Source organism: Chaetura pelagica, unplaced genomic scaffold (assembly GCF_000747805.2).
Source record: "Chaetura pelagica isolate M959 unplaced genomic scaffold, ChaPel_1.0 scaffold221, whole genome shotgun sequence".
Classification (NCBI taxonomy): domain Eukaryota; kingdom Metazoa; phylum Chordata; class Aves; order Apodiformes; family Apodidae; genus Chaetura; species Chaetura pelagica.
In genome coordinates, this window is record NW_009952533.1 from 9,005,482 (window position 1) to 9,016,282 (window position 10,801).

Below are 10,801 nucleotides of genomic sequence, written 5' to 3' on the forward strand. Positions count from 1 at the left end.
ACAGGCTTTAATCCCAGGCTTGGCCCCCTCCAGGCTGCTCGGAGGGCGGCCTTTCGGGTGCGTTCTTCGCTTGTATTTACGAGCCAAGACAAACCTCTCCCCTCGCGGTCCCAGCACAGCTCCGCGGGGCACCCGCGGGCTCTCCCAGCCCTGGGAACACGAACCACTGGTCACGGCCCAGCTCTCCCGTTTTAGTAAAAGCGTTTTAACAGAAGGCTCCGGAGCGGGGGAGGCCTCTGGCTCTGCGGGAAGGTTTCAAGATGCACAGCCTGGCAAAAGCAGGATCCCTAATTTGAGAAGGCACAGCAGTGCCAAAGGGAAGGTTTAATGCAGTGGCTGTGGGAACTCTTGTCTCTCCGCCTCTGTCCTTAAGATTTTGCTTTTTGCTCTTTCTGTATTTTCTTCTACTGAGAGTGCTGGGTCGGGTGACTGCCTGTCTGTGCTGGGTCAGAAGATCATGTCTGAGTGTGGTGCTTATTCCCGTGTTCTCTCTCAGCTTCTCTTCCTAGCTTACCAGAGGAGACAGCAAGATGAGCCTACGGAAGCAAACCCCGAGTGACTTCCTAAAACAAATCATTGGAAGGCCAGTTGTTGTAAAACTAAATTCTGGAGTTGATTATAGAGGTACGTTCTCCATCTGTCTCTCATGCTGAGCATGGGGAGGCTAGAACAGATGCATTGATTTTGAAAAGCAAAACAGTGTGATCCAGAATCTTGGAGTGAATACAGGTCTCAGAATGGTGACAGTAAAAACAGACAATCAGCTCTGATTGAAACTGATGAAAAGGAGGTTAGCAGTGAATTTAGAGATTAAAATTACTTATCTAAATCATTAGTATCCTTATCACAGATGATTAGACTGGAGTCTCAGGATGATTCTGAGTTTCTAAACTGATATATGTAAAAGATGGGTTGGAATTACAGTTCCTGAAATGGTCAGGCAGTGCCTTTTCAGTGGTCTGATAGCAACCCTTTTTGGAACTACCCTTTTCTTCACTTTCCTGTTCTCCAATTCCAAGTATAGACCTTGGTCCAGAAAAGCTTCAAACAGTTAACTGGGCTATCAGTGATAAACCAGCTCTTACACATGGGATGCAAGACTTACTTACATTCTTGGTTAAAGAAGTGCCCTAGGCACTTGTTGGATCAAGACTCAAAAAGATACAAGAGAAAGCTTAGCATGGCTTTTGCATGTAAGCCAAGGTCCTATTAACACAGTCCAGCAGTTTTATTCCAGAATTCTTCAGCCTGTCTATATGTATAACTTCATGCACTGTATGTAGGATTGTTATTTTTAGGCAGTAAATTCAACTTCTCTGTTCACTCTTGGTCCTACTCCCCTTAGGATGAGACTATTGGCCTGTCTGATTTTTTTTCTTTAGTAGTATCCAAACTTAACTGAAACTCTCACATATCTCCTATTGTGCACAATTCAGACACTTTATTCTGGAATGACTTAAACATTATGATTCTGCTGCAGATCACAGCATGAAACAGGCTTAATTCAGTTGGCTCAGCTTAGCACTTGTGAGAGGAGACTTGTTTGTGCTGTGACAAGGAGTCTTAGTGTTTTGAGAGCTTTAGATTGATATTGTTCACAGACAGAGCAAGCAGTCCCTTCATACCCCCTCCTGTTTCTCTTTAGCGTCTTTCAGCTGGCTGAATTTTCAGTGTGTCATTTCTTTGAGAACCACATTATCTGAACACTTCAGGTGAGGTTGGTAGCTGAAAAGCTTCAGTTTCTCATCAGCCTTTGGCCTCTAAATTCTTCCTTGTAGGAGAATGCAGCAACAGCTCATTAAAGTCAATTAGATCAAGTCATTTACCTAAAGGTACACAGAGCACAGGGCCAAACCCAATCTGGTTTTGGGATGCACTTCCTATTTTAAGAATATTGGTACCTTCTGCTCAGTAAGATCCATTTGTAACTACTACAGATAAACTACTCAGCTTTCCCCTCAACAAAGCTAGTTTAACATGCCTCAGTCAGGCCTACCAGGAATTGAACCATAGTTTCTTTAAACACCCTCATTTGTTACTGGATTTTTTTTTTCCCCTCCCTTCCTTACTTCCCTCTGCTTTCCTTCCTTCCTTCCCACTTGATGTGACCCCATGGTTTAAAACCTGTATGCTGTTCTTGTTTGAAAAATGTGCACTGTTTGCACAAATTTGACCAACATTTGTGAAAGCCAGACCTTTTAAAAGCCAGCATCTCAGGCTTTTGTTGCAAGTCTGTCTAGATTCTGCTTCTAGGCTCTGTTGTTAATTTCATGTCTGTACCTCCACTCTCTGAGCACAAACAGAGTCTAATAAAAGTGTCAATGTGTAGCTGTAAAATGTCTTGATTTGCTGCCAGGTGCTGCCCACTTGTAGGGGAAGAAGGTCTGGAAGGTAACTGGATATGTACATCAAAACATTTCTACATATAGATAAAAAAAGATAAAACACTAGCCAGGATGGGCAGTGACAATATCTAATGGCATTAGTGACCTGAAAGGAAACAAAGGAAAGGTGGAAGAGAAAAGCATGAATGCACTTCAGGAACAAAAAAAAATAATAAAATTAAAATACTGTATTTATGGCCTACTGAATGGTAGCTTATGAAAACCCCCCACAGTTTAATTTTAATTTTGGACAAATATTTTTTGTTTTCTAGTGCTATGTGGAGTACTTGAGATTACTGGAGAGCAAAAAAATAGCTTCCTTTTCTTTGTTTGGTTTTTTTTGGTGCGGTTAATAACATTTGGAGCAGTCACTCAGTTTTGCCCTTTTTGTGGAGACAGAAGTAAGAAAAAATTACTGGAAAATAATAATCCTCAAACCATTACAAGTTGACAGAAGAACTTGAATTCCTAATTATTTAGTGGAAGATATTAACAGTAACACTTCTGAAAAACAAGAACATATCCTAGAGGAGGATTCTCATATTGGAGTTTTTGCCTTGTCCCCAAGTGAAGCCATCACACTATATTTCTTGAGTTTTAGTGCCAGGTAAACAAATTAGGTGTTTTTCAAACAGAGGAAAAAAAAAAATGAGTATTTTAGTAGTGTTGGCTGTGTGTGCAAGGATGAAGTCAAGAAAACACACATGCAAGATGGAGATAATAAATACAGCTTTTTACAAGTTGTTTTGTGTGCACAATTAACAAATCAGGTGGCATTCTCTGAGCAATTCTTTACATCTCTTAATCCTCACATTCAGTTCCTTACTTGAATAGTCTGTTCATCAGGCAGGTTCAATTTGTAGACAGCCATGGTTCTGATCTTAAGGCTGGGTATAGAGGCTGAGGAGAGATTTTAGATGAACAAATGCCATCATGCTGCCAGCAGTGAGGCAGTACCGTGTGAACAAGGCACAGCCTATGAGAAGGGAGAACACAAGTACTTCTCTAAAAGCAGTGCTACTCAGATGCTTATTTTCCCAATGAAAAGAACAGCTAATGTTACACATGGCAGGGTGTTTTTTTTTTCTTAAGATGCAAAATTAATTTTGTTTTTGTGAGAAGGTTTCACTGTCCCTTGAAACACCTTTGCCTGTGAAAAATGTAGAGTTTTGTTCACACAAAGACAGAGGCTTGTAGTCAGTGTTTCTCTAGATCTGTAAATATTAAAATAAATTTGAAAAATTGTATGTGGTGTCCTGTATTAAAAGGACTATTTTCAGCTTTATTCTTCTCAAGTTTTGATGAAAACCTGATTTATATAACCTTGTCCTTAGGTTATCCAGTTACAGTTAATATCACAAGTTCTTTTCAGGTGTGTGGCTTAAAAACACAAGTGAGAAGGGACAACTTAAACTTTCAGAGTGGAAATATTCAGTCTTTTAAGTTATACCTCAATGACTTTTTCTTCTACTCTTATGTCAGCTACTGGAGTTCCTTACTCCTATCTTAATTCTTTGAAGGATACTCTGATATACAGCTTTTGACTGACCCATTTGGCCAGACTTGGGCTTTCAGTTTCTTACACGGGTTTTCTGTACTATTCAAACATGATGCATTTGTGTTTATTTAAAAACAAGTTTAAGATGATTCACTATTAAACTGTCACTGTCTACAGGTGTCCTGGCTTGCCTGGATGGGTATATGAATATAGCTCTGGAACAGACTGAAGAATATGTAAATGGGCAATTAAAGAACAAGTATGGGGACGCATTTATCCGAGGAAATAATGGTAACTCTTCTTCCTTGTGTTATTGCTTATTAAAAGATTGTGTCTTGATATTTACTTCTGAATTTGAAGAATGGCTGAGGTATAAGCAAGCTGCCTGTAAGAATATTAGTTTCAGGCTATCTTGGAAACTTGAACACATCTACTTTTTACTTTCACTTTTCAGCGTTGGTGCTTTTCTTTATTCCTGTGGCCCTTTTTGCCACTGAACTTGAAGTTCATTTAGAGAAGCCTGCTCTTTCCTAGCCTTCCTTAGGGCTTAGTTCCCAGCTTTTGACAGGTTCACTCTTCTGTGCTGGTTGCCTGCCAGGATGGTCTGTGCTCCATAGAAGTGTGTATTATTAGGCAAAGTACTGCATAAATTTATGCTACAGTACAAATACTGCAGACACTCTAGTATTCTCTTGTGGGGCAGTTGTCCAGACCCCTGTGCTGTTCATTAGTACTGCAGTTTATTTTCATCTTTGTGAGTAAAAATTTTGCCACCAGTCAAGAAAATCACTTGCACTTTACTATTGAGCCTTTGAATTTCCCAGTGCAGTGGATGGATTTTAGTTCATGTAAAGGACAATCCCAAGCTCCTGAAATGACTCTGTATCAGCTAGGCTGTAATAGCAGGACATGCTAGGAGGAGAATAATATCTAAAACCAGAAAATGCTCACAAGTCAGATGTGAAGAGACTTACTGAGAAGGTAAATGAAACAGCATTTGACCAATTACTTGAGAAGAAAATGGAGGACAGGAAGGAGAGAAATAAAAGAAACAAGAACTGAATCCCCTGTGGCACCACAGAACATGGCACCAGTGAGAGACTTTTTTGGGAGGAGAAATAATCCTTGAATGAGGCCAAATGCTTTTTGCAAGGAATTTGGATTATTATGCTAAGGACTGCAGTGACATTGCAGCTGGAGAATCAATTATGGAAATAAGAATAATTTATAAAAGTTAAAACAAATGGATGAGGGGCAAGAGGCTGAAGAAGAGGCTGAGCAGAGAAATTAAGACATTCCAGGTTTAGGAGCTTGATGCAGTTTCGTGTTGTGCATGGATCTGTTTGGGGGGTGTCACCAGCCAGGCAGGTGGAAGGTGTCTGCTCCTTCATAGGCAGTCCTTAGCTTTGCCTTAAGTGCTTGGGATTTCCAGCTTTTGTTGGAAGATCACAGCATGAGTGCATGACACCCATCATTGTACTGTGTAGAAACACTCTCATGCTCCCCTCAGTAATGCTGCAGGGCAGCTGGTTTTGTTCTTCCTCTGTTCAGCCTGCATCTGCTGGAGTGAAGTTTGGCTGTGAATATAATAAATACTGAAGCAAAGTAATATATAATGTGTAGATTTGGTAGCATTTTGTGAAACCTGGACTTAAGTTTCCTGACTTTGTTCATGATGGATGGGATTCATTACACTGTTGTGTTAAAGACCATGGAAATAAGATGTTTTAAGTACTCAAGCTCCTGCACATTATTTACCAGGCCCCTCATGTGCCACTTTCTGCTTTTCACAGTATTGTACATAAGCACGCAGAAGAGGAGGATGTGAAGATGCCAGAAGGAGGCTGTTTGTACTTGTGAACCTCTTCGAGTGATGAGCCCTATTTGATTTGTAGTTAATAATCCACAGGCAAAACACACAAGTGTTGGAATATTTTTTTAAATAAATGTAAACTAGTGTAAACCTCCTGAATGTTTTTTGTTTTCAAAGTGTTGCTTTGTTCCACTGTACAGAAAAAAAATAAAGGTGAAGCATGTAAGAGTGCTGCAAGACTAATTAAAAGCAACAGCTCATTTAATGATGCTAACAGTTACAGAAATACTGATTGGAAGGTAAGCAAGCATGGAGTAATTGCAAATCACAGCCTTGTGTTGATGTCAATATAATAGTTTAACTGACACTGGGAAGGGAAATGCTAATGTTTTGGTGACAATGACCTGTCCCTTTTGGAAAACACAGGGTCAGCTTTAAATGCCAGTCTATTAAGAGTCATTGGGTAAAAAGTTCAGCTGTCCAAAAAATCCTGAATTGTGGGTTGAATCAAGGGATATAACAGTGACACTTCAACAGTTAGGAGTGGGGAACAGATTGAGTCAAATGGAAGAAAAGCCCTAAGGGTGAAAAGAAAGCTCTGTGCTAGCTGAGGCAGTCAGTCACAGGTGAAGAGCTCAGTTGGTGTGCCAACACAGCTGGCAGCTGCTTCACCTCCTGCCTCCATACCCCTCCACTCTACCTCAGCTTGTAGCTACCTTTTTATTCCTGCATCTGTACCAAGCACAATGGACTTCTTGAATAAAAGTAATTTTAACTGGTATCTAAAGCTCCTCCTGAAAGCAGACTATTAGAATTTAAAAGCTCTTGTAAATGTGCTATGTGTCCTCTTCAGACAGTTCACTTTTTTTCCCCATCCATTTCCCCCCAACCCAGTATTGTCTATATATTCTCTTTATGTGCTAGCCAGAAATGAGAATAAATACATTAAGCTTATAGTATGGAGCATGCACTGGGGAGGGAAACCTCTGTGCAGGCAACAGAGTCAGAACTTTATATTTGCAACAATGTTCGCAGATAATCAAAGCCTGGTGAGTAAATCCAGCTCAGTTTTTACATGGATACTTATATTGACTTACGAAATACCTTCTTTCCTTTTACATTAAGTCAGCCAAGAAAAAGCCTGAACATTCAGATATTTCGTAGTCTGACTGTTACTGTATTTGACATCCAGATACTTGGAATGTTTTCTTGTTCCTCAGGACAAAGTTGTACAGTAGGGTAGTGTACCTCATGGTGAGGTTATTTAGCCAATCTTTAAAAATGAGTTTTCTGAAGCCCTGCTTTGGGCAGTCTGTAGTGTTTCCAGAAACGTGAGTTTTCTGAAGCCCTGCTTTGTGCTTTGGGCAGTCTGTAGTGTTTCCAGAAACACAAATACTTCCAGTTGTGGATAATGATTAAATAAAATGCCACATTGGCCCATTCTTTCCAAGTATCAATAGCTCTAGTGCAAGCAGGGAGCAGTAATATTTCAGTTATCCAACAGACAAAATGTAGGTTGCAGTTTGGTTTTTTTTTTGTTCAAGATCAAGGAATAAATCTAAATTATGCAATCAGTAGTTAACCTTTCTACACTAACACTTCAGAAGCTGCTACAGAACACAGAGATGCTACATTCAAAAATGTATCATTTTCTCACAAAGGTTGAAAAGAGCCCAGGATGCATGTACAAATCACCAGTTTACTACTCTTTAATTGACTTCTATTAAAAAAAGGAAGATGTACCTCCAAGGGGAGCATACAGTTTCTCATTTGTTCTGTCATCTTTATGCAGCTGACAGGTTACTATGTTCTTTCATTCTTGAAGACTGGGTTTTGTTTTTTCTGTTTATTTTTGTTTTTCATTTTCCTGTGGGGTTAGTTTTTTCCCCCCTCTTCCTTCTCCACCTTTCTCCCTTCTTCCACCTACTGCAACGCATTTTGCACAGGCTTTGATTTACTCAAAAGTTTGCATCACTTACTTTTTAACTGCAGTTCTGTTTCTACAAGTCTAGTTACAGAACATTTTTTACTTGTGATCTGCTACTTGAGATGGTCTTATAACATGCTAAACCCTGAACTTAGAAAATACTATGTAGACTACATGCTGAGGGTCGTTTTAATGTATTTAAATCAATAAGTCACTATGAGTGAGGTAGATGTGAGAAAGATTTGCATTGAAGATTAGGTGTTGTAATTCATATTTGAATTTTTAAAGCATCTAAAGAAATTAAATGCTCAGTTCCCCCAATCACTGACCTTTATATACATTTTACAGTATTTTCTCCCCTTAATTCAATTTTCAGATCCTATGTGTAAATCCAGTGAGTATTTAGGCTTGACTTGAATTAGGCAGTTCCAATGTTTGGATGTAGCCTGTTTTGAGTTGGATAAAACATTCATCTTGGATTTACTTCACTTACCTTTCAGATTTTGTTTTGACTTAGTGTGTTCTGTAGGACAACATACCAGATGCAAGTAAATCATACACTGGCCGGACAGCTTTCAGAATAGCACATGGAACACTATCCACAGTTTAAGATGAGCCATCCCATTACATATGTGCATAAATACCAAAGCAGAATGCTTAAAAATGACGCAACCTGATTTATAAGATCTTTATCCCACTGGGTGACACAGATAAACTCTTACAAACGCAATACATTTTCACGTGCAGACTACATCAGGTACTAATGCTTATGTCCTTCATGTTACCTCATTTACCACATCCTAATGCTCTTGCCCCAGTATTTGTGTATAAAACAGGTTACTTGTGGATCAAGCTTATTTACAGAATCACAGATTTGTCATGTTAGCAAGATCACCAAGATAACCATCAACACAAAAAACCCCAACCAAAACACTACAACCACACACATTCCACCAGAAAATACCAGCAAAAAACCAAATCCACTCCCCCCCCCAACCAACTAAGCAACAATCAAAAAAGTAAAACCCAAAAAAAGCAAACAAAAAGCCCTACAGCCTCAGCCACTAGAGCATTCCCTGAAGTGCCACATCGACACAGTGTTTGAACACCTCCAGGGATGGTGACTCAACCACCTCACTGGGAAGGCTGTTCCAGTGCCTGACCACTCTTTCAGTACAGAAATTCTTCCTAATATCCAATCTAGACCTCCCCTGCCACAACTTCAGGCCGTTTCCTCTGGTCCTGTCGTTATTTTCTTGGGAGAAGAGGCAAACACCCACCTCCCTACAACCTCCTTTCAGGTAGCTACAGAGGGCAATGAGGTCTCCCCTCAGCCTCCTCCAAACTAAGCATCACCCATTCCCTCAGCTGCACCGTGTAAGATTAGGATTGACACTAAAACATTCCTTGAACAACTTAAAAGTGCTTTTTAATCACTTGTCTTAGAAGAATGTACCCAAAGTAATCCAAAACTAAAAAGAAAAATTAATTACCTTTCAAAGACTAAAGCTGCATTCACATAGATATGTAGTTCTTTTATGCAATGAGATCATTTTATGACATAAATCATAGCCATTCAACCCCTACCCCGCTCTCACCTCCTTCCAAGCACTTAAGTCCACAGACAGACTCAAGGAAGAGCAGTAACTCTAGATTTGCTATATCCCCCACACCCACTGTAAGCTTCTTCACTTGAAAAGAAGCAAAACCAAGCCACACATCCTTAAACAAAAGCCTGGCTGGGAGCAGCAGCACAACTATCCTGTGGGAACTAGAGAAAGCAAATCTGGAAGAAGGAGAACAATACTCACTGCATAGTGGAGTAGCCAAGAAGCCAAGTAACTAAAGCCTGCAGTGCCCCTATATAAAGGGAGCAGAGCATGCTGGAATGATTTGCTTTAAAGGTATACACTGATTACCACCCAGTTAAACAATTTGTTGCCACCTGCTTCCTAGCTCAAAGGGAATCTAATGCAAACTACTTTGGACATTTATTTGAGGTCTTTTTATCTTTTTCACAATGTTATAATGAGCAAACAGCTACCCAGAGCTCTTCTGCCCATTAAGTCCTAAAGTGGAACTCAAAAAACCAGCTGTACCCCACAGGTGCAGGTTTCAGCTGCATTGATTACAGTGCTCAAGAAAGTGTTTGCAATATAATGGCCTTTGAATGTTTGGTCAATGGTACCAAAGCAATGCCTGATCTTTAATATGCCAACTCATGCCCATGGTGAGCTCCAGCCCTGTGTTGGTTTTGAAAGCAAACACTCCAGAGCCAGCAGCTTCAAAGCCTCAGGTTCCTGTGCCAAACTGTTCCCCAAGACTGAGAAATCAGACAGGAGGAGGCTTTTCCTGAGCTGCTGTATTGATCCTGACCAAAGGACCCTTAGACATTTTGGAGTCAGTGGTCCACACAGCAGTGCTGGGCTGCATGCCTGCTGGGGCTTCATGTCTCCGTTGTGCTGCAGGGAGCCCTTGGCTGCAGGACACCTCTGCCAGCTCATCCCAGCAGCAGAGCTTGTGGGCAACTCCTACTCGGCACCACGATTGCACCACCTGTCTGGCCTTGCCTTTATCTAACAGACCAGCAGCAAGTTCTCATGAGAACAGCCTTTGGAAAGAAGGTTGTTTTCTTATAAGCAAAACCAAAATAGCTCAAGTGATGAGAAGGGAGAGCTGCTCGCCGCAGAGGGGGTTACATCTGCTCTGTGCAGAGCACTGTGGGAAAAGCCATCTGGGCTCTGTCCAATGCTACCTGAATGTGCTGTGCCCAGTAGGATGTACACTTTGCCTGCTCTCTGTATTCCTTGTCTTACTCTGTCTTATTAAAGCATTGCTGTGCCTTTCTTATTGAGATCCAGAAGAAGCCCTGCACCATGTCTGTCTGTCTGTGTCCTCACCCTGCCCCTCTAATGAAGAACAAATGCCCAGGTTGCAGTGGTTGCTAAACAAAGTAAAGACATGGTTGGGGTTGTCTTAGGCTGAATTTGTAAGGAAAGGAGGCTCACAGTATATGTTGCATGCCTGTGTATGTGTCGGTTCATTCTCAGCAGTAACATTTGAACTCTCACTTCAGGAAGTGCAACAGAGGAACAGCAAGAATAGTCAACTGGATAGAAATGGAAGGACCTGCCAGTACTTCTCCCAGTCTTGCACCTAACTATATGTCAGAGAAACAT

At 40.8% G+C, this 10,801-nt stretch overlaps 1 protein-coding gene across 1 annotated transcript; it reads left to right on the forward strand.

Moving 5' to 3' along the window:
* The first annotated feature begins 496 nt into the window (after positions 1-496).
* On the forward strand, positions 497-5,938 carry LSM6 (LSM6 homolog, U6 small nuclear RNA associated (S. cerevisiae)). Its single transcript, XM_010008939.1, has 3 exons — positions 497-624; positions 4,060-4,173; positions 5,676-5,938. Exons 1-3 carry the CDS (start codon positions 531-533, stop codon positions 5,708-5,710), a joined length of 243 nt encoding a protein of 80 aa, XP_010007241.1. The 5' UTR covers positions 497-530; the 3' UTR covers positions 5,711-5,938.
* The last annotated feature ends 4,863 nt before the right edge of the window (positions 5,939-10,801 follow it).

What these genes read in the sequence shown, in the direction of transcription:
- LSM6 (XM_010008939.1), top strand. Translation starts at nt 531, where the DNA reads ATGAGCCTACGGAAGCAAACCCCGAGTGACTTCCTAAAACAAATCATT. An exon ending in TTCTGGAGTTGATTATAGAG is followed by an intron (nt 625 to 4,059) that starts GTACGTTCTCCA and finishes CACTGTCTACAG; the next exon opens with GTGTCCTGGCTTGCCTGGAT. An exon ending in ATTTATCCGAGGAAATAATG is followed by an intron (nt 4,174 to 5,675) that starts GTAACTCTTCTT and finishes TGCTTTTCACAG; the next exon opens with TATTGTACATAAGCACGCAG.